At 36.7% G+C, this 23,611-nt stretch overlaps 1 protein-coding gene across 3 annotated transcripts in view; it reads right to left on the reverse strand.

Moving 5' to 3' along the window:
• The window catches only part of LOC110782796 (protein RST1), a 38,805-nt gene that overhangs the window by 6,867 nt on the left and 8,327 nt on the right, over positions 1-23,611 (reverse strand). For 2 of the 3 annotated variants that reach the window (XM_021987049.2, XM_056843439.1), the window contains 14 exons: positions 22,623-22,873; positions 17,535-17,709; positions 17,260-17,447; positions 16,836-16,936; positions 16,017-16,092; positions 14,720-14,851; positions 14,525-14,606; positions 13,294-13,366; positions 5,782-5,944; positions 5,531-5,661; positions 5,358-5,449; positions 3,042-3,127; positions 2,730-2,945; positions 2,502-2,579 (listed from right to left, as the gene is read on the reverse strand). In XM_021987049.2, coding sequence (XP_021842741.1) covers positions 2,502-2,579; positions 2,730-2,945; positions 3,042-3,127; positions 5,358-5,449; positions 5,531-5,661; positions 5,782-5,944; positions 13,294-13,366; positions 14,525-14,606; positions 14,720-14,851; positions 16,017-16,092; positions 16,836-16,936; positions 17,260-17,447; positions 17,535-17,709; positions 22,623-22,873 — 1,844 coding nt within the window. The remainder of the gene's footprint in view (positions 1-2,501; positions 2,580-2,729; positions 2,946-3,041; positions 3,128-5,357; positions 5,450-5,530; positions 5,662-5,781; positions 5,945-13,293; positions 13,367-14,524; positions 14,607-14,719; positions 14,852-16,016; positions 16,093-16,835; positions 16,937-17,259; positions 17,448-17,534; positions 17,710-22,622; positions 22,874-23,611) is intronic. The other variant, XM_056843438.1, reaches the window with a different exon arrangement.

Consider the following 23,611-nt stretch of genomic DNA (forward strand, 5'->3'; position numbering starts at 1 on the left):
GCCAAGATACTCCATAAAAAATCTGACGTTTATTCAACTCCAACTCACCCTTTTCTTTGAATTTCTCTGGAATCTTCCCTAACAATGAGTGGTGAGCAAGCATGGTCCCACCATCAACTCCCTTGTCCCCATTTGATTTGTTTAGGTTAACAGTAGACTCATTTACCACTTTACTCTGACCATCATTTCCTTCTAAAAACTCCCCCCAAGCAGCAAACTGCTTCCGTAATCCATCCCTGTTACATTTTCCGGCAAAAATGTCAGGCCCACCACCACTGCCATTAGCGCCACCTTTCTCAAACATTCCTCTTGGCGGTTCATTGAGTACATTGACTATATCATTTCTCAAACTTCGACACTCAAATTTATCGGCACCACCCTCAACTACTCCACCGCCTTGGCCGGAGTAATCACCAAAGACCACGAGATTAGTGTCGTCCGTCCTTTTCTCTGAATCTTCTTTCTCTTTCACAGTCGGTTCCAGGTGGAGGTTGACCACCAACAGGTGGCTCACAGATGCTCCACAAGATCTATTGGTGAAATATCCTCCACCACCGTTGACAACACTTTTCGCCAACTCCACCGACCCTCTCCGACCACTAGTAAGACCACTGCCCGAAACCCTTCCTCGAGACTTTTCTGCCAAGAAACCCAACTGACCTCCATAAGTGAAACCCGGACCACCACCTGATCCGCAACCACCAGCACCGCCTCGCTCAAATTCTACAGTTGGTATGCCAGACTCACCACTTATGCTACCACTAACACCTAGACCCCCACCGATGAATCCACCTGCAAAATCACCATGACTTTTACCAGATCCGCCACTGGCACCACCATCCTCAAAAACCCCACCCTTCGTGAATTTGTCTGGTTCGCCACCTGATTCGCCTCTGAAACCATCGCGACCTCTACCTGCAAAATCACCAGCCCTCCTAGCATATTTTACATCATTTGAACCCCTTCCTCCAAACTGATCTGGTGAAAAACATTCACCCCCATTTTTCTCCACTTCCCTTTTCTCTTGTACATCAGTCACCTCCTGATCAACGTAATGTTCATCCTCTCTCTTTTCCTTAATCTCCTCTTTAATTTGCTTCGATTCTTGCCGAAACGAAGAGAAAATCGGAGAAAGACCTTCCATAATGTTTTTCACGAATTCTTCCTTACATTTTCGGAATATCTCATCCCACTCCTCCTTGAATTTCTGATCAGATTTGCTTAACTCCATTTTTTTTTTAACTTTTTTTTCTATTTTTTTTTTTTTTTTGAAACTCAGATAATCAGACCACTAACCCTCCCAGAACTGTACCGCTCTGATACCAAATGAGATGAACTGGCTAATTTGAGCAGAAATTACTGGTAGAAAACTAGAAATTATATTAATTTGCTAGAAAGATGATGAACACAAAATGGGATATAAAAGGTAGTGACTTGAGGCCACCAATCTCTAGGTTTAGTGACTTGAGGTCACCACTCTCCAAAGCCTAAACTTTACCAATTTCTCAACATACCTTCTAAACCTAGTGTTCCCTTATTTATAGTCTCTCTACTCTAACCACCTAATTTGTCTTCTAGCATTAATACTACTTGCACTACCCATTATAACCTTTACTATTTAGTTCATTACAAAATGTGTGGTGGTGGAGAGAAAAGGTATATTAGATGTTTATTTGAAAATAGAATTATGATTGATTCGTGTCACCCATTTTAGGGAAGTCTGTAGAATAATGTGGGACGGAGTGAGTACTAATGTTTAAGAAAAGCATTCAGTCAGTTCACCTCTTTTTCTAAATACGAGGGTTCCTTCATATGTGTGCTCGAATCTTAAATGCCCCATAATGTCAAAGCATCAGCATTGTGTGTGTAGTGAATAGTGATATAGATACATGAAGTCAATTCAAGTTGAAAATGCACCATTACAAAGAGAGAGGGAACCGAACACTAGGATTGCCTTGGAAAGAAATTTGGATATTCAAAGTCATATTAGTCATTTGAATTGAGAACTTAAGCCTTTAAAAAGGCCTACATATGACTTGTACCAAAAGGACTATAAAAACCTGAAGAAATATCTTGGAGGCCAGAAACTACCAAGGAAAGACCCAAACAGAAAAGAGTAGAGTCACACGTTAGCCATGATAAACTACCAATAACTATTACAACACCCATCTTATGAGAGAACAAATAAGTGATAGTACGAGACTCTGAGGGAATGATTATTTTCACTATAGCCCCCAAGCGGATAGTGCCTCCAAACCCTCACCCTCCTTAATAAATGGACAATACCCTCTTGTATTGCGATAATAATCCTTATCAGCTATTACGAATAACAACACAAGATCTTAAATATGTGAGATTACTCTTCTGAAAAGCAGAAAGTTGAATCCAATTGTTGAGACATGAGTGACATCGCCAAGTAAGAAATATATACGCCTTGAATGTTTATTGCTTCACAAAAGATTATCAAAGGGCTCAGTTTCTTTAAAGTGGGATCAACTTACTGTACAAAAAGCACCTATGGCAAGTGCGATGTTCTCAGCCACCCTAGGGATTGAATCTTCAGCAACCTTTTTCATACTCTGAAAATGAAAGAGAGACCATTCTCCATATAAGCAAGTTAGAAATGCGTGTCGTAATCTTACTTCCATTTATCTTTGGGGAAGGGGGGAGGGGGGGTTAGTTTAATGGAGTCATTTTAAAAGATTAAAACTACAAAGAAAAAGCCATACCTTCAGAATATTATGGGCAGCCTTCGATATTTTATCCAAAGGAGTGGATGATGCTTTTACATCAAGGGTTGATGTATATTCGTTCAGCCAATTTTGCATAAAGGATTTCCACGATTGCAACGAAATAAGAGCAATAACAATATTTCTTGACAGATAAAGAGATGCAGCAACGTCCTTCAGCATGTTGTGATATTTAGCAAATACATCATCTGCAACCTGAAAAAATGAAGTAAAGATTTATTAAGAAATTAGATCACAAGAATAACCCATCACACAATATTACGACGCAATGTATACGCTTGATGAGCTTACTTTTGATTTCCCCTGATTAGAATTCTGATTGACCTGAAGGTGAAACAGAGCTGTACCAGGCATCATTCTTGCAGTGTAACTTTTCCCTGGAACAGCAATGGTATATTTGTGAAACAAGGAGAGGATAAATTTTAAATATAGATCTAGGAAATTATGAACCATGTTCTACTTCGTATATAAATGTAAGCACATTGTAGCAGCTCTTTTACCATCAGATTTATTTGTTATGCTTTGATGATATAGTAAAGCAACACGCTCATCTCAGTCATCTTAATGATAAATTATACAAAAGTCAGAATAATACTACACAAGAGAACAGGTGGATGAAACAAATTGTAAAAGGTCAATATGCCTTTCAAAAAAAAAAAATTAAAATGAAAGCCCATGGCAATTAGTTGTTGGCTGGTTTGATAAGCTGTTAGTTATTTGTATTAGCTGGTTTGACTAGCTGGTTGAATTACCTGCTTGTGTAAAGTGTTCGTTAAATTAGTTGTGTTAGCTGTATAATTCGTAAAATGACCATTAAAGGCATTGACATAAAATGGAGTAGGTTGGTAAAGTTGTAATTTTAGAAAATATTATGACAAAGTTGTCATTTAATACCCACTTCTTCAAAACTCTAATGCAAAAGCTCCTATATCGAGCTTTTTCAAAATTAGCCTTTTCATCCCAAAACTCTCTTCCAAACCTCGTCCGACCAAACACTCCCATTAGCTTTCTGAAATGGTCAAACCTCTAATTCACCTCAAAAATCTATTTTTTTCCTAACCTCTCATAACCAAAACCCCCAATAAGAATTTTACTTATATAGTTTTCCAATTTCATTTTAATATGGAGCATAAGTTCCACCAAAGCCACGAGCTTGGTGATTCAATAAGCAGGCTAAGATATTATTCTCTATTATACTCCCTCCATTTTTTTCAATAAGAGTTACACTTGTTATGATCGGACGTCTTTTAAATAAGAGTTACACTTCCTTTTTTTTTGATAAGTTCTACATTTTAATACTTCCTCCGTTCCGGAAATATCGCACCATGGTTGACTTTTACTCCTCTAATCATTAGACTCTTAATATCTCAAATCGTGTGCAAGTAAACATTATAAAAAATTAATATTTAGAAAATATATATCCATACTAATCTAACGTGGCGTCACATGACTAAAATTTCCTTATGTACGAATCACAAAAATGGCAAAAGTCGTAGTGTGAATAGTGTAAAAAATAAATTGTGCGATATTTCCGGAACGGAGGAAGTACTATATTTCTCTCCTCTTATGGTCCCCACTCTCACCTATTTTATTATTTCTTACTTCCTTAACGGACACATACCCTTTTCTTTGAATGATTTATTAACCGGATTACCTTTTCTTACAATTCTTTATTGCCCCACTAGCCCCATATGCATCTTATTCTAATAAATTCAACTCACCCTCCTAAAATTTTGTGCCGATCAAACTGTAACTCTTATTAAAAAACGGAGGGAGTACTATTCTACTTATATATATCAGCAACCATAAATACTAATAGTTTACTTCATCCCTTCGGCTCTTTCTCCACTTCTATTGTGATGTGTTCTCTTTCCACAGCTATGGCACCTCTGATTTCAGCAAGCTTAAAAATAAATCTTTACCCTTTGAGCGTCACTAGTCTTGCTCATGTTTATATATTTCGTTCTACTATTAATGTCGAGCAGGTGGAGCAAATGCACAAATAAACTTTTGAAATCTTTTTCCCATTTATTTAATAGGTTGATGAAAGTAAAACGCACATCTTTAATTTTTTGCGTTTTCCAGCAAGCACTTAAGAAAACTAAAGTCCCTAGCTTACTGTATCAAGGTAATGAGAAACGTATCTTCGGGCTTAGATTACGAACATATTTAGTACCTCCTGTAAGAGCTCTAACTCACAGGGAGAACCTTAAGTTCCACAAATGAATCAAACTGATTTCCAAGTTCCACAAATGAATCAAACTGATTTCCAAGGTTTAAATTCCTCGTTAGCAATACAAAATAGAAGTTTCTTCAAACCATGACATACCTGAACATAACTTGAGTGGTCCTCAATCCTCATTGACATGTAACAACTAGTTCATGCAAATCAAAATCAAATTTGAAAATACTTAAAAGATACTGCGTGGAAGAAATTTGATTAGATAGAGATGTATTTGAATGAATGCCATCCTTGTTTCATATCAAACAAATTTCTACGAGAAATATTATTTTCATGAATACCTACATACATCTTTAATCCTATTGTATTCGACAAACATGCTCAGTCCCTTTTTATACCAAGCAGTCAAGCAGCCTTGAGGTTACCTGAAGAGCAAATGACACGAGGAAATACTTCTAAAAGCTTCTCAATTCTGCTTCTTGGAGCTCTAGTTTTCTTGACTAACCTTTGCCTGGTACTTTTGCAAACCAAAAGGAGAACATTAGTACAGTAATAAACTGTTAGATAACAAGTATGAAACGTCAGTTGAATAAGAAACCTATGCTCATATGCTATAATCTTGGTCTGAAGTTCTTCAGTCACTTGGAGAACTTGAATATCAGTCTCACGAATCAACAACTTCACAGTTTTATCTCTGAAATCTGGGATACTTCTTTCCATATGCAGTACCTGCTTAAACAATGTATCGATAAGCGGTCAAGTAGTGAAAGAATATACCTCAACAAATAAGTATGAAGAACTACACGATTAAAGTAGAGAGGATACATCATTAAAATACGCATCACTAACCTCGAAATAATTTAAAGCCCTGATAGCAGTTACCCGAGCCTTTCTCCAAAGGGGATTTACAGTACTGCAATTTCCAATGTCCCATAAGAGTTGCAAGATGGTAACTGAGGCATCCGCATAAGCTTCAGCATCCATAGCACCCCATCTTAAAAATGAACATAAGCTGCACAAAGGAAATAAGTAGGGAAATGATATTGAGACATGATTTCACAGTTCCCTCGGTTCATAAGCCTTAGGTGAGGAGAAAATAAGATTTCTCAGAATATCAGTAACAAGGATCAAAACACAAGATGGAAACTATTCATGTCAAGGCTTTAATTAGGACTTGAAAATATAATTCACGGCTTCTCATTCTATTAGATTTCTCCAAACCCATTACTCTTTATCCTCCAAACCTTCCCATGGTATTAGATTTCTTTTACCTTTGAACTTCGTAAGAAAACACATTTCTATTCATAACTTTTAACAAGCAAATTTGGTACGTACACTCTCTATCCTCGTTTCAGACAAGTGCACCAAACTATTGATGGAAATACGTAGAGGCCCACGATTTCAGAACATAGAACTCTTAAAAGCATGGAAGTACCTAACTTAAACAGAACAACAGATATCAGTATGACGGTATGTACTAGGTAGACTCGACAAGTACAAAGGAGGTTCAGAGGTAGAAATTTTGAACACACTATGCCATGCAAAGGTAAAAAAGTCGACACTTGAAGAACATAACGTTAAGATGGATGGACTTGTAAGGACAAGTGAACTGTACTGTCCTAGGGTAGTGTGTGAGGATGATTGATATGTTCATATTTTATAGTGTTTTTACCCCCGTCCCTTAGTACTTTTTGATCTCAAATGAGCTCTTCGGAGCGATTTTTAGTACTAATGTGCTCCTTGTAGTGTGTTTGTAGTTTCAGGTTCATCATTGTAGGAATTAGCATGTTTTTGTGCATTTTCTACTCATTTTAATTAATACAAGAGATTATGTACTTTCGAGAGCACACACATTGAGTTGGAAGAGTTTTCGAGCAAAGCGGATAGTGAAAGAACTAGAAAACCGACACTCGTCTACTATTTTGATCATAACTTACGTTCTACAACTCCAAATGAAGTGATTCTAATTGGGTTGGATTCTAGACTTCAATAGCTTTCCAACGAGTGGTCACTCGTCTAATTCCGACGAATAACGAAGGAGATATGGCGTTTTAAAGATAGAGGATTGTGCAGTTTGTACGCGCGCCCGGCGGGCGAATGGTTGCCCGACGGGCGAACTTCTGCCCGACGGGCGGGAGCTGCCCGACCGGGCGCGTGCCGATGATTTCCAGAATTTCTCCCTCCGCCCGGCGGGCAGACCTTCGCCCGACGGGCGGGTTACGAGCTGGTCGCCCGACGGGCGGAAGGCTGCCCGACCGGGCGACGACAACCCAGGGCCCTTTTTCCGCGGTTTTCTTCCGGTTTTTCCTTATGTTTATGGGCAAACTATAAATACTAGGCTTAGTTATTTTAGTTGGACATCTTATTTTCTAGTATTAGCCCCTTAGTTTATTTCTCTTAGCTTTGTTTTCTCTCTAAATTTATGCAAACACTTAGTTTTCAATTTCAATAAAAATTCAAGCTTTCTATTTCTCTTGTTCTTCAATTAAGGTATTGTTCTTTATTTCAATTCTTTGTTTAGCTTTAATTATGTTTTCAATCATGCTAATTGCTTTGTTTATTGTTAATATGCTTGAGTAGTCTATTTTCTAGGGTTTGGGGATCCATGAATAATATGAAGGGATATTGAATAATTGTGATTGTTGGCATTGTAATTAATTCCTATTGATTGGTTTATTTCACTATACAATTAGATTTGCGCAGGTTTAATTGTGGTAGTTATGCAATATCAAATTAAGATTCGAGAGATGCAATTTGATGTTTAGGCTTGTGTCAATAGGTGGAATTAGAGTTAATACGTAGCGAGAGCCCGTTAATTCTAAGTCTATGATTAGTATCGATTCGAGAGAGCATGCTAGTCTAATTAATTACTTTGTTGAATATCGTGATTGTTCATTGTCCTGGATTGTTATCTGTTGGTGAACATATGCCCTAGATTCCTTAATATATTGATTCCTAGTTGTTTAAATATCGCCGTAGTTTTAGCAAACCATCAAACCAACTCTTGTTCACAATAGTCTAGATAATTAATTGATAGTTGAAAGAACGTCTGTTTCCCTGTGGATTCGATCCTGACTTCCCTTGCTACCTAACTAGTGGACCTTAGGTTATTTTTGATTAGGTGATACGACTTTAGCCTGTCAAATTTTGGCGCCGTTGCCGGGGAAACGGTTTAATTTTCTGCTATTAATTTTATGATCTAGATTATTTTCTTGAGTCTCATAGAACTTCCAGTTCTTTGAGACCATGTATATATTTTATTTTCTTTAGTTTATTTTTTATTATTTTTTTTAACTTTTATTTTTTATTATTTTAATTTTTTTTCCTCGAAAAAATGGATTATTATTCTTTCCCTCAATTCGTAAATGAGCCTTTTTGGGTGTATTTCGATAGGCTAAATGATTTCATTGGTTACCACAATCTTAATCTTTGGGATTCTTGTGGTTTTGCTTATGGTGGTTTAAATGAGTATACAAGGAATGTGATAGAAAGTAGATTTAATGGTGATTTTCGAGCCTTGTCTTTGGATGATATGTGGGATTCCTATATGTGGTTTGCAAGGGATTCGTATGAGCGCGAAATGTCCATTCATGTTACATGTGCTAATCCAAATTATGAGCATAATCTACATGTTTCTACCCCCTCTCCCTTGAATGCTTGTTATAATGAGGTGCATTCTAATGTTTATGATAATCATGTCTATTCTAATTACTTATCTAACCCTTGCATGGATATCAATGTTTTGTCTCATGATTCCACTGTTGCTTCTCCCGTGTATTATTGTGAACCCTTACCCAATCCTGTTCAACCCGAATCAGAAAGCAGAGATAGCTTCTTAGAGGAATTAAGAAGATTAAAATCTGAGATTGAGATTCAGTGTACTAGATCTCAAGAGACTACTAATGAGATTATTAAAGCTAGTAAGGCTACTCTTGAGAGATTTAGAAAAGTTCAAGAAATTATTGAAAATAATAATTCGAGTTGTGTTGGGGATGGGGGTCAACTGAGTGAACCCATAGGCAACCAAAAGTGGGAGGAACTTATAACAAAGGTTGAGGATGAGTTGGAGGATGATGATGTGATTGTTGGATCAATAGATGAAGGATTTGTTGAAACTGAAAAGCCATATGTTATAGAGCTAGTCCATGAGGAAGTTGAAGTTGATAAAACCCTTGTTGTTGAGTCAACCCCTACCCCTCATATTCCAAGTCCAGGAAGGGTTTATCTTAGCCCCGTTTACACCGTCTCACTCCCCTTCTCTTTCCCCATAAAACCTTTGCTTGAGGATCTTCCTCCTCCCCACGAAAATCAAAAGCCCAATGACCCAATAGAGTACGTTCCTCTTTGTGAGTCTTTTGCAGGTACTTACAGTACTTACAAAGAAGAGGTGGATGCTTTGCAGAGAGCTCTATATGGTGAAAAGCCTGTCCACCATGAATGCCAAAACACAGAGAGAGTTATTTCATTGATCATTGAGGTTGAAGAATCAATAGTCCGCAAAAACAACTTCCATAAGGAGAGTATGCCTACTTTCTCTTTTCCTTCTTTTTCTTATTCTTCTTTTATTATTGTTTTTTCTTTTTGTTCTTCTTCCTTTAGGCATCCTACTCCTTACTGGCATAGAGCTCATTCGGACCTTATGCAAATGTTGCTGTTGATTATCATGCATGTCTTGTTGCACGAAAGATGTGCGAGTGCGCATGACAAGCTTCTACGCTCGTTGGTTGGTTATTTACTAACCAATCGCTTTGCGGGAGGCACATAAGAGTTGGAGCCGGAGGGGTTCAATGAATATTGAGACCCTCGATCTCCACTCCTTCAAGCACTGAGGACATTGCTGAGTTTGGCTTGGGGGAGGTATGTGTTATTGTTTTCTAGAGTAGTTTATCGCTTTTGAAAAAACAAAAACAAAAATACGTTCCGATAAAATACAAAATCATGCTTCCATGTGCCCCTTGATTGAAAATTGTTTTGATTCTTGGTATTTGATGATGAGCAATGTAAATGTGTTATCCATGATTTGATATCCGATTGCCTTGATGCCTTAACATGAGTCAACTCTGACTAACTATTTGTGGACTTGGTGCTCGGCTAGTTGATTTGGTTAGGAATGTGTGATAGCTTCCTGGTGTGTCATTGATTTTGAGTATCGATTTGCAACTATTAGTAGTGTTTTATGACTCATATACATGCACATTGTGGAGGACGAAGGCATTTTTCTATTTAGGTAGCCTTCAGATGAAATTAGATACATTTGTTCCCTCCTTTTCTACCCATGTTGTTGCTTGTGTCCTTTATTCGGTGACTAGCCACATTACAAGCCCGCGAAAACCCCATTGGTTACTAGTCCCAAGCCTAGCTTGGGGGAGCTAATAGTAGTGAGGTGAGGGAGTTGTAGTGTTGTTGAAAAAGGAGTTCGTCTTATCATGTTTGTTGTTGAAAAATGAGTTGAAAATGAAAGAGATGAAAGAACAAAAAAAATGTGAAGGTTTCTAAAAGAAAAGGAAAAAAAAAATATTGAAAAAGAAAAGAAAGAGAAAAATCTATTACTCTCAGAAAAAGTTCAAAGCATTGTTTCAATCGAGTTTTGCAAATTCATATCCTTATAAGTGATTGGTAATAATTGTGAAAAAGGCAAGAAAGTATGGTGTTGGTTATTTGTTGTTTTGTCATGTGTTGAGTGGGAGAGTTATGGTCATTATATTGGTTGATCATGGTTGTATTTAGGATTTATGCTCCCCAAAGCCAAGGCTTTAAGCTCACATTTTTCCCAAATTTACCGCACCCTTACCTAAACCTAACATTACAAGCTTTGAAGACCTTCTGACCTTTGTGCATATAGTCGTACTTATGTGAAAATAGTTGTTTATCAATGCAAGTTATGACATGACACATTCCGAGTCGACTACTAGGTTGAGTGTATGTTTTTCTAGACACACGAGTGTTGTGAGTTTGGGAGGGCATTGTTCACTTATATGCTCGAAGGAGAGCGAATGGGTACATCTTTTATCCGCCACATAAATGAGTGACGAGAGTGTGAGCACTAGTCTTGAATTCCATTGTGCATTTGTGGTTCGCTTTGCGTGACGATTGTTAAGGTGGATTAGCGGTCAAATAGATTTGATCGATTGACATTGATGCATGCTTGTTGGATTTTACCTTGAATCGTATCCATTGTTTTAAGATGTGTTTGGGGTGAAGTTGATTTATGTATTCATCGATGATTTCTTTGCTTAGGGACAAGCAAAGATCTAGCTTGGGGGAGTTTGATATGTTCATATTTTATAGTGTTTTTACCCCCGTCCCTTAGTACTTTTTGATCTCAAATGAGCTCTTCGGAGCGTTTTTTATTACTAATGTGCTCCTTGTAGTGTGTTTGTAGTTTCAGGTTCATCATTGTAGGAATTAGCATGTTTTTGTGCATTTTCTACTCATTTTAATTAATACAAGAGATTATGTACTTTCGAGAGCACACACATTGAGTTGGAAGAGTTTTCGAGCAAAGCGGATAGTGAAAGAACTAGAAAACCGACACTCGTCTACTATTTTGATCATAACTTACGTTCTACAACTCCAAATGAAGTGATTCTAATTGGGTTGGATTCTAGACTTCAATAGCTTTCCAACGAGTGGTCACTCGTCTAATTCCGACGAATAACGAAGGAGATATGGCGTTTTAAATATAGAGGATTGTGCAGTTTGTACGCGCGCCCGGCGGGCGAATGGTTGCCCGACGGGCGAACTTCTGCCCGACGGGCGGGAGCTGCCCGACCGGGCGCGTGCCGATGATTTCCAGAATTTCTCCCTCCGCCCGGCGGGCAGACCTTCGCCCGACGGGCGGGTTACGAGCTGGTCGCCTGACGGGCGGAAGGCTGCCCGACCGGGCGACGACAACCCAGGGCCCTTTTTCCGCGGTTTTCTTCCGGTTTTTCCTTATGTTTATGGGCAAACTATAAATACTAGGCTTAGTTATTTTAGTTGGACATCTTATTTTCTAGTATTAGCCCCTTAGTTTATTTCTCTTAGCTTTGTTTTCTCTCTAAATTTATGCAAACACTTAGTTTTCAATTTCAATAAAAATTCAAGCTTTCTATTTCTCTTGTTCTTCAATTAAGGTATTGTTCTTTATTTCAATTCTTTGTTTAGCTTTAATTATGTTTTCAATCATGCTAATTGCTTTGTTTATTGTTAATATGCTTGAGTAGTCTATTTTCTAGGGTTTGGGGATCCATGAATAATATGAAGGGATATTGAATAATTGTGATTGTTGGCATTGTAATTAATTCCTATTGATTGGTTTATTTCACTATACAATTAGATTTGCGCAGGTTTAATTGTGGTAGTTATGCAATATCAAATTAAAATTCGAGAGATGCAATTTGATGTTTAGGCTTGTGTCAATAGGTAGAATTAGAGTTAATACGTAGCGAGAGCCCGTTAATTCTAAGTCTATGATTAGTATCGATTCGAGAGAGCATGCTAGTCTAATTAATTACTTTGTTGAATATCGTGATTGTTCATTGTCCTGGATTGTTATCTGTTGGTGAACCTATGCCCTAGATTCCTTAATATATTGATTCCTAGTTGTTTAAATATCGTCGTAGTTTTAGCAAACCATCAAACCAACTCTTGTTCACAATAGTCTAGATTAATTAATTGATAGTTAAAAGAACGTCTGTTTCCCTGTGGATTCGATCCTGACTTCCCTTGCTACCTAGCTAGTGGACCTTAGGTTATTTTTGATTAGGTGATACGACTTTAGCCTGTCAATGATACACCCTAAGACACACGTGTCAATAAATGGATGCGAAAATAGTAAACAGGAAAACATGTGAATTATGGAAATGTCAAAACATGAGACATAAAACATTTGTGTGTGGATTTGACAGAATTTTATCAGAGTCTGCGCCTGCGGTCAAAGGCAGTATATTTTATATTTAGGTTTTTGTCATACAAATGGGGTTTTTATGGAAATCTTTGCATTAGGGCTTCCTAAAACAATAGTCTAAGAATTGTCTAGCCATAAATGTGTTAAACTCCCATTCTCTTATGGGCCTATAGCCCTATAGCCAATCTCGATGCGAAGTAAACTAAACTTTAACCAAAAGACTGAAAGCCCTGAGTTGACGTAAAAGACTATTGACGTCAAAAAACTAAAGACTAAAGGAAAATGAGAAGAAACCCCCGAGTTGAAAGGTAACCAGATAGGGAGGTCAGCATACAATGGGGTAGTGTGCGTTGCTTTAGTTAAGTTGTAGCATGAGATAAAAGTAAACACCAAAAAGCTAAGAAATGTTGCACAAGGCATTTAGTTTAATTTTTTTTTTCAAAAAAAACAAAGGTCATACAAAGCAAGTTTACCTATACGCAATCATGGGATCGGTGGAATACTCCTGTCCATATTTTGCAATGACGTTCCATGCCGTATAAAAATCTGCGAAGGGATATACTCAATTATTTCACAATCAAAAGCTACAAAGATTTAAATAAAATAATATTCACAAATTTACAGCCAACTTTGCAAATACAATAACTCAAGGGTGTGGTAAGTGGTAGCATAGTCATGAGATGATATGTATCAACCTAAACATCTTGAAGGCTCTGTTCTTTTTGGTTGAGTTTCAGGGAAGTTTAGTTCAGTTCAGTAAAATTCAATTAATTCAATCTAATTTAAATCAAATCAATTTAGATTATTGTAGTTATTATTATTATTGTTATTTAATAATTTATTTATATATTATTATTAATTTAATCATTAATTAATTAATTATTAATTTATTTATTTATTATTAATATAATTATTTATTTATGATTATTTATTTATCAGCATTATGTTTATTATTTATAATCTACAATTAATAATTTATATTATTTTTATCATTATGTATGTTTAAGACCCTTGTTTTATCCAAGGTGCAATAATTAGTATTTATTATTATTAATTAATACTATTTTTTATAATTATTTATGTTCAAGACCCTTGTTTTTGTGTTGGCCCAAAACAGGTTTTCATGTCAGCTCAAATTTGATAGGTCTAATCTGCTACCTCAAAGCTTTAGGGTAATTAAAATTCAATTTATGGTATTACAAATAACCATAAGATTTACTACCTCCGTTCCTAAATGATCTTTACGGTTACTATTTGCACGGTAATTAAGGAATTTTGGTGAACATGTGATGGTGGGGTAACAAATGGAAAATGAGTGGCTATAAATTGTCCAACAATGTGAGTGGGTGGAAACTAATATTAAAGTATTGTGAGTGGGTAAGTTATGGTGGGCCAAATAAGAGTAAAAATGGAATAAAGTAGGAGTGTAAAGAACTTTTAGGAACGGACTAAAACGGAAAGCGTAAAGAACTTTTAGGAACGGAGGTAGTACTACTTAAATCACCAAAGAGAGACTTGAGAGTAGAAAAAGGAAGGAAGAACTGTTGTTTAAGATAGGCCATTATGTTCAGCAAGAATAAATGGATCTGGAAAAGACTAGTTGTCCATTTTCATAAAGCACCATATGACATTTAATTTAGCCTGTTTTTTTAAAATAAATATGCTACCCAAATACTTAATTTGATTGTAGCAAAGTAAGCTTACCAACTACATCAGCTTCACAAAGGTAGCCAAGGCTTTGAAATCCCAGAGCTCGAATTGTAGAAACACTACACTCAATGCACGCCTGTTGATTCAAATTTAAGTAAGCAACAAGGTAAAGAACCAGAAAGGGTTAAGATAGTAGAAGATCAAGAATGAAGAGAAAAGTCGGATGGGGAAGCAATAAAACATCCATACTGCTACGGATAGAATCAGCTGAACACCCCTTTCCGGGCTTTTTCTGCAGATATCCCGAAGAGAAGCAGCCAGACTTGTAGCAATAGTTCGATCAAATCTGGATGCAACAAAATACTCCGGCAGCAAGAAGCTCTATACAACAAAAATGAAAACAAAATTATCATGAAGCTCCAGGAGATACAGGTCAAACTTAAGAAAAATATAACAATTTTCTTTTTCTAAAAGTAGGATATATTCCAAGTCTCCATCTGTCAGATTAGTTTTGTCAGTTTATTTCTATGATTCTATCTATAAATACAAATACTAGAAGCCTAGAACCAACAAGTGAAACAAAAGTGAGGCAGACTGAAGTGGATCTAAGTAGAGAAAAGACTAATCTTTATGCAAACAGAATCTAACGAACGAAAATCTATGAACTTTAGAAAACGATTTCTATTCCACAAGATCTATGAAATCAGATTCTGTTCCACAAGATCTCCCGCATCACAGACAGCAGACCAACGATTTCTATGCACAAACCTATAGAGGGGAAAAAAAGGGAAGAAAGAGAACACAAAACAAACACAAATGAAAACAAACTATGAGTTTTTCAGGTTCATTTTCTTTAACTAAGAGTTCAACTATAAAACATTTACTCATTCAAGAGTTGTACTGCGCGAAAGCGCGCACGCACAAAAACAAACATTCACCAATACCACCCAATTACAGAAGATAATAAGATTGTGAAGTGAAAGAATAAAACAAACATGGCATAATTTGATATCAAGAAAAGCTTATTTAGAAAAGGGAAAAGAGCAGCCAAACTCCCACCTAAATATGTTCTCAAACGACTCATTCAATAGACAATTGGTAGACGTTCTATGCTGACTCATATACTAAGGATTTCCCTGTTTACCCTAATCTCTACTAGTTCATAGATACCCTACATTGTAGCTGGAGCCAAGGTATGAATACATTAGCTTAATGATTACTATTTTTCCTTCTTCATCCTTGGAATTCCACCTAGTTTCTGGTTGACTTGATAATTAGAGGGGGAATGATTACCAACAAGCCCCAAAGGGCAACTCAAGTTTGTTGATTTTGTAGGAAACTCCACTTTTAAGCATAATGTCATTATTTCTTTCCACGAATTCTTGTATACCTTTCAACCTAATAACTCTAAATTAGAACCTTTATAAGAAACTACATAAGACACCTGAAAGGCACATGGAGCCTCTTATGTAGTTGTATACCCGTAAGTTAAATCCTTCAACAACAAAATTTTATACAAATGAACAAAGACAGATAGCCTCCTTACACGCAAGCTCCCAAAAACCCTATCATTAATCTCCCACGCCTTACAGAGCAAACGGATTGCAGTTGCATACAAGACCCTGCAGATGAAATAAACTATCAGGACAGGTGTATATTTTGACCTTTCTGAAAACAAAGAACATAACAGCATTATTGGCAAAGTGATAGCTCTAGGCTCTAGCCACAAAGAACTATTTCCTCCGTTCTTTTTTAGTTGACACGTTTTGACTTTTATCACTATTCACATGCACTACATTGAATGTCTTTTGTAATATATACTTGAGATAAAATATCAGGAACATTTCAAAAAATTGGGTGTACACTAAATTATTGAGTGACGACTCTCTACTGAATGACGGCTCTCTCTTTCTTATACTCTTCTATTTTAGCTCCCACATAGGCCACCTTCCATCTCCTACATTCCCACTCTAATATATTAATCGAGATCTAAACTTCTAAAGCAGTTATGACATCGACGGAGTAAGGAAAATGACTCATGTGGGATCTTTAGATTTGTAAAATTATGTATTTTCAAAATATCAACTTAATATAGTAATTTTCACTTATTGATAATTCAAGATATTAATGATTGAAGTTTTGCATTGGCGAACATGATAAAATAAACACGTCAACTAAAAAAGGAGGGAGTATAACCAGATAATCATGCATGAGTACGTCATCAGAGATATAAACTCACATCAAAATATACATGAATGACAGTTATTTATCAATTATCATAGAAGAAATCTGAAAAAAAACATTTCATAAACTGCATCCAAGCACAGAAAATCAGTGAAGTAACAAAAATAACCCATACACTTACGGATTTGAATCCTTGTGAAGCATTGGTAGGATCGTTTGGTATATCAATGGTAGCATCGCAGAGTTTGAAGCAAGTGAAGACAGCATCGTCAAAAGTTTCAACTGCAACAGTTCACAACATGTCAAAAGGTTCTTATTACTGTTGCATCTATCCCTTCTGCATTATAAATAAGTATTTTTCTTAATCTGAAAACCCATTCCAGGAGTTGATGAATAACTGAAAAAGTTGCTTTTTTTTATGTGTGGAAAGAGCTCCTAACGGCGGTGATCTAGGCGACTAGATATTATTGAATCCCAGGTCTTGGCCTCTTGGGTACCACCCCTCAATACACTACTTACCAAGCTAGTTGGCACCCACAATAATAACAAGGATAAACTTCAAATCACACATTCTTGAGGAGCTGGTAATAGGAAAAGACACTCACCAGCAATTCATCACAGTATTTGATGTTAGATCTTAATAAATTGCAGTAGTACAACACAGCTAGCAACAGCGGAACACCAAGCTTGGGCTCCATACTATTAAGAGCAGCTAATGTTTCTATAGCATAGCTTCCCAAAGATTGATGTACAACCAGACTTCCAGCAAGCGCACCCAGTAGAAAAGATATCTCTACACGCATCAAATAATATGGAAAAAACGTCATCCTTACAATTTAGGCACGACTTGACTCTCAGAACTTCAATACAAACACTTTACCAGTTGACATGACTTCCTGAGATGATGAGATGGACTCACAAGACTTGTGTCTCTCAGCAAATGACAAAGCATATTTTCCTAGTTGAGATAGCCAAGATTTTGATCCACTCTCCCCATAATTTCCATTTCCACTGGCGTAATTAATGTTTAGAAAGAAAGAACAAGGCGATAAATCCTGCAAGGAAGGAGGGCAAAAAAATAAATGGTATCAAATACATGAACTGATTTTAACTATATGACAGATCTTACATGGAAGATTGTGCACTCACTAGCAATTATCCAACACCAAACCAATTTATTTTTTCTTGCTTTGAACTAGCATCATCCTATAATTATCATACGAATAAATTCAACTCCAAAATTTAACTATGAATATGAGACATAATATAATTAGCCCCAAAAGGGAATGGGACCATGGTGAAACATGAAGAGTCATTAAAATTTAAGAAAAAGTGCACTCACTGTTTCACAACAGGAAGGGTAAGGCCATGACAACACATTGTAAAGAAATGGGGCCAAGGGGAACTTTTAGTCTTTTACTGAAAGTAATTTTTTATTTTTTACTGACCATAAATTATTTTTGCTGAACTAATGTTTCTTAATCATTTAATGAGATTAACTAAATTAATATTTTGTTCTAAGAATAACAGAATAAGTTCTATAATTGCTTAAGAAAATTATTGTTATGGGTATCTATATAAATGGAAGTCACTAGGAAAGGTTTTCCTCTAAAACATAACAAGTCTGAGTTCAGTTCTTGGAGTTAATTTTATTGAGCAGCTAAATAGCTTTGGAAATCAATGTTTTTATTATTGCAGTTCGTGATTCCTCCCCCCCACCCCAAGGCGCTTGGATTTTTTTTTTCTATTCTACCGATTGATAGCATTGGGAACATTCATCCTCTCCTACATCTTTCAACTCCTCTCTTTTCACTTCCCTTCTCTGTTTTTTTTTTAACCCTAATTCTCCCACTTGGGCTCTGTTTGGCAACACTAAATGAAATGGAGCTGAAAATGATAAGTTAGTTGAAATGGAAAAGGTAGTACTTGAAGCTGATAAGTTGCTGAAACTAATAAGATATCTAATTACGTAAAGTGTTTGGTAAAACTGATTGTTTAAACAACTTTTTTATACATTTTTGTAAACTTCGTATTTTATATATTTTCCACATATTTTCTTATTTGAATATTAAATAAAATAGCAATATAAAGTTGACAATGTGTGATAAAAAAGGGACACAAGTACGTATTGTTGAAGTACTTTAATTTCTATTTTTAAACTACAATTATTTTTAGGGGGGGTTTTATTCGACGTCCTATTCCGCTAAAAACGCCCTTATTTGAAAGGTAAAATTACACTACTACCCCTACAAAAATTAACCCCCTCCCTCCCCTTCCCCTCTCACCTCAGCCTTACTTCTTCCCTGCTTAAGTCACCACCACAACCCCTGTTACTCCACCACTCCTTCACCACCACTGGAAACCGCACCATCCCGCAACAACCACCACAAACCGCAGCTTACCACCACCATCATCACCGCACAGTGACGCACACACTCCACTTGTCACTGCTGCTGCTGCGCTCCTCCCCACCACCGCGCCAGTCTGTAGCCAAGCACCGGAGATGCTGCGAAAGAGGGCTCCAATGCCCCGCCGTCCAACCCTCCGCCGGCGTCGCGTTTGAGAGAGGTAAGTTTTTCAAAAAAAAAAATTAATTTCATTGTTGTGCCGCCCAGAAATGGCGGGTGAAGCCATGGTTGTGCCGCCTTGGATAAGCGGTGGCGGCCATGGTTCTGCCGCAGATCTTGGGTGGGTGGACCATGGCTGCCGCCGCTTATCTAGGGCGGCACAACCATGGCTTTACACGCCATTTTTGGGCGTCAGTCAGCCATTTTCAAAAAAATAAAATTAAATGTTGAATTGAATTGTAAACCTTGCTGAATTGAATTGCATTCCATAACCATGGTGACCCGCCCAGAATAGGCAGCACCTACCATGGCACACCAACCTTATATCTGCGGGTCAGCCATGGTCGGTGCCGCCTTTTCTGGGCGGGCCACCATGGCTCTGTACCTCTATTTCTAGGCGGCATTCAGGCCTAAATTTAAATTAAAAAAATTCAAACCTCCTACGAACGAGGTGCATCTTGTTGCTGCGGTGGTTTTGCTCTTGCGTGATGGTGTGTGGTGAAAGAGGTGGTGGTGCTCGGGAGATGGTGATGAAGGAGATGGTGGTGGAGAAGGTGAAGGAGGTGAAGGAGATAGCGGTGGAGTCGGTGGTGAAGAGAATGGTGGTAGAGAGGGAGCTGACGGGGGTTGCCGGATTTTACTTGCCGGAAAATGCTTTCACATATCGGAGAAAGACGGAGGGTTAAAGTTTGTGGTAAAATGTCAATGTCTGTAGTAGATTTTATAAGGGCAAAAATGTCCTTTCATGCAGTGGCGGATCTTCAACATTTTTCTTTCGGGGGCCAATAAAGTTCAAATGCGTAAACGATCTAATATAAATACAAGTATTTAACTAGAATAAAAATAAAATTTCGTTAATATCATAAGAACATTATTTCTTTCATTGCATGTATATTGTAATTATAAAATACCAGCAATTTGAAAAAAAATATAGTGCCATAATATTACAGTTGAGAAAAACTAGTAACAACACTAACAACAATACCGCATAAAACAATTTTAAAAGTAAATAAAATTAAAATATAAGAAGGAAAACAAGAATTTCGTCAATCGCAGTGGCATGTCCCATAAAAGTAAATAAGAAAAGATATTGGATTAGAAGTGGGACCACTTGAATTCAGATTTGTCAGCTTTGATTCACAACTCACGATTAGGAAGGGAAAGTAGAAGGGCAGTAAAAAGTAAAAATTGTACTTTTATATTATAAATTGTTGGGCAGATTTGGGCTTTTATTAGCTTAACTTTTTGGGCTTATGGGGGGCCAGGCCCCATATGGCCCCCCCGGAAAATCCGCCTCTGCTTTCATGTGAAATACGCGGACGTTATTAGCGTACGAGGACGTCGAATAACGATACACTATTTTTATCACGAAGTATGTATTTGCTAAATTTTTTTTTCTCATTTGAGTACCATGTGTCACCAGTAAAAGCACATTTATCAAACTTTAGATAACCCTCCATTAAACAAACTGATGACGTTACTGCAACTAAGATATCCCCTAATTCCATAAGAAAAAATGCCTTTTTATAGTAACTGCAACTCTGCAAGCAAAGAAACCTGTAAAACTTCTTTCTGGAAGTACTTCGTAATAGCATTTCAGTCAACTGAATTTCAAACGTTAAAACATATAACGATTCAATTTCAGTCAATTTAACCACCTTAAATATTATTTCAGCTTTTTGCCAAACACCCATATTCTCTTAAGGTGACTTAAATTTTTCAGCACCTAATCATTTAAGGTGACTGAAATGTATTACCAAACAGAGCCTTGATCACTTTCGCATGACTGAATACGATTAAATGGATCCTTGTAATCATCTCCAAGACACAACATATTAACCATCCCCTTTCTCTAAAAGGGGCTTCAACTCCTCCATGTCATTACAAGTTACTCTAATATTCCCATTATAAGTTATTCTAATATTCCCATTACAAGGGAAGTATTGCCTTTCCAAAAGACTATTCAATCCAAAACTTCAAACATAGCCAAGGTCTACAGTCTACCCTTAAAATTTTGTAGATTACTCTTACCAGGTGCATCACTAAATTTTCATAAACCATAAAGTATTGAAACCAAAAACTCCTTGGAATCAATAACAATGAGTCATAATCCAGATAACACTTACAGGTAAATTTAAACATCAACAAATTTTGTATATCTAGCTGCTAGCATAACTCTCTCTTACAATTCATATCTTTCTGTAACTTCAGTTAATCACTTTTTCTTTCATCCTTGGATTTTTAATCTCCGAGACTTGCATCTATTGTTAGTTGTTAGTTTGTTACTAGTTGGTTTAAACATACAAAACAAACATGTTATTGTGGATCAGAGGAGAAATTTTGCATTTCGTAAGGGCACTGTAACTTGCTTAGCTTCTGTCTTGTTAGGGCTTCTAAGTTGCTGTGTTGGCTGCCTAAGATTGTAGATTTCTATCACTAATCACCCAAATAACAAAGCAGAAGACATATTTCAAGTACAGAAACTGATTAATGTACTTAGAAAAAGATATCAACATATTTTTGAGAGCAAACTTTCTTCAAGTAAAGAACTCAATGACTCTTGTATGAGGTTAATGTATGGTTAAAATAAAGTGTTATATGCGGAGTTCAAGCCATTTTTTATCTTGTGATGTAATAGCTAGAGGGTCAATGGTTTTGTTCTTTACATCCTTTTACGCACGGGTGACACGACTAGAATATAATTCTTCATTACTTACTGCAAAAGAATACTAATAACGGATTGAATCTTTCCAAAGGAGTGCTACGGTTGAAATCTTATTTAACTTCAACGAGCCTTGCACGTCAAAATGGGGTATTCAAGTCTAATGGATTATAATCTATCCTTTCTTGTATGTCATCAATGTTACAAGGGAGCAGCAGATATTGACAAGAGAGCTTTTATGATTTTCTCATCTTACTACAGTAACTACACGTTTCTTATTGTGATCCCAGGCTCCCATTGTTTTAGTAAGCCCATACTTTTGCCAACATTTTCCTGTCCACTACTATGTAAAGATAAAATATTGCTACCATTCCCAACAACAACCTAAAAGAGAGGAGGGAAATTCTTGGTACCCTTCATATCCTATATGGAAAACCTATAAGCTTCTTTCTCCATTTTTTTATCAATACTCTCTTCACTTCAACATAGTTAAACACTTCCAATCTTGCATGAAAATGGCAAACATAATCACCTAACGAAACATGAACCATAATAGAGATAAATTAGTTCAGTAGTTGCTATATTACATAGTGGCAAGGAAGCAGAAAATGCCAGCATGCGTGGTAGAATTATCAACAGTATTATAACCAAGAAACCCAATGCAACAAGTCAAACTAAAGTACACGTACGAAACATGAAATCTCGTAACTCGTTCAAAACCAAGAAGGCCGAAAACTACCTGGAGCCACAAATGCTGCAGAATCCTAAAGATGATAGTTTCAGGCTTGCTAACAAACGAAGATCCCCTTTGAACAGATAGTTCATCTCTTGAAGTGGTTGAATGACTTACAAGGAGCTTTTCCAACATCAAAAGAAACTGAGATGCCGATTGATTTACAGTTTTTGAAGGAGACGACATCAAACTGATGATAGGAAAAAAGAACAAAGACAGATCACTCAGGTTACATGCAGCTCCAGCCACAACATTCTCTGCAAAGGAGGATGGCAATTAAGAAATTGATTAAAAAAAAAAAAAAGGCATTAATTTAGAACTAGATATAACACAATCAAAAAAGTAAAAAACCATGCAGTTGAAAAGTTCACATTCACTGTATAATTTAGAAAAACAACACAACACACTACGTTGGTTTTGAAACATCACTTGAAGGAAAAAGTTCCGTTCCTCAAGGTGGTTGCATCATCTTATTTCAAGAGAAATGGAGTAATAATCTTTATTTTTTACCGTGGTCAATGAGCTCAATAACAATATAAAAAGAAAAACTTAAAAACTAAAGTAAAATTAAATATAAGTATATAACAGAGATATTCGAAGAGAACTGAAGGAACGGTTACTATTAATGCTGCTGACATGGAACTTATCTGGGGAGTCAAAGCAACTGCATACCCTTCTCTGCCTCAAGTGAAGAGGAGAAGTAGACAGAAGAGAAAATGGAATCTGATTTAATAACAATCAATAACCATTAGGAAGCTTGTGTAGGACAAAAGGAAATTAAGAATAATAAATAGATAAACTGCCATGATGACAACATTTTACACAAGATTTCCTTAAACCAAACTCCACTTGTAAGGAAGAGAAGGGCTGTTACGAATACTGGCCAAAAAATACTTCAAATCGCAGTATGTATTTACCCTTTTGCCCCGCCCAACCTGTCACACCACTAATGCACCCCACCTAACCTAACCACCGCAAGACCACCTAGTGACCTA

Source organism: Spinacia oleracea, chromosome 4, assembly GCF_020520425.1.
Source record: "Spinacia oleracea cultivar Varoflay chromosome 4, BTI_SOV_V1, whole genome shotgun sequence".
Lineage (NCBI taxonomy): Eukaryota > Viridiplantae > Streptophyta > Magnoliopsida > Caryophyllales > Amaranthaceae > Spinacia > Spinacia oleracea.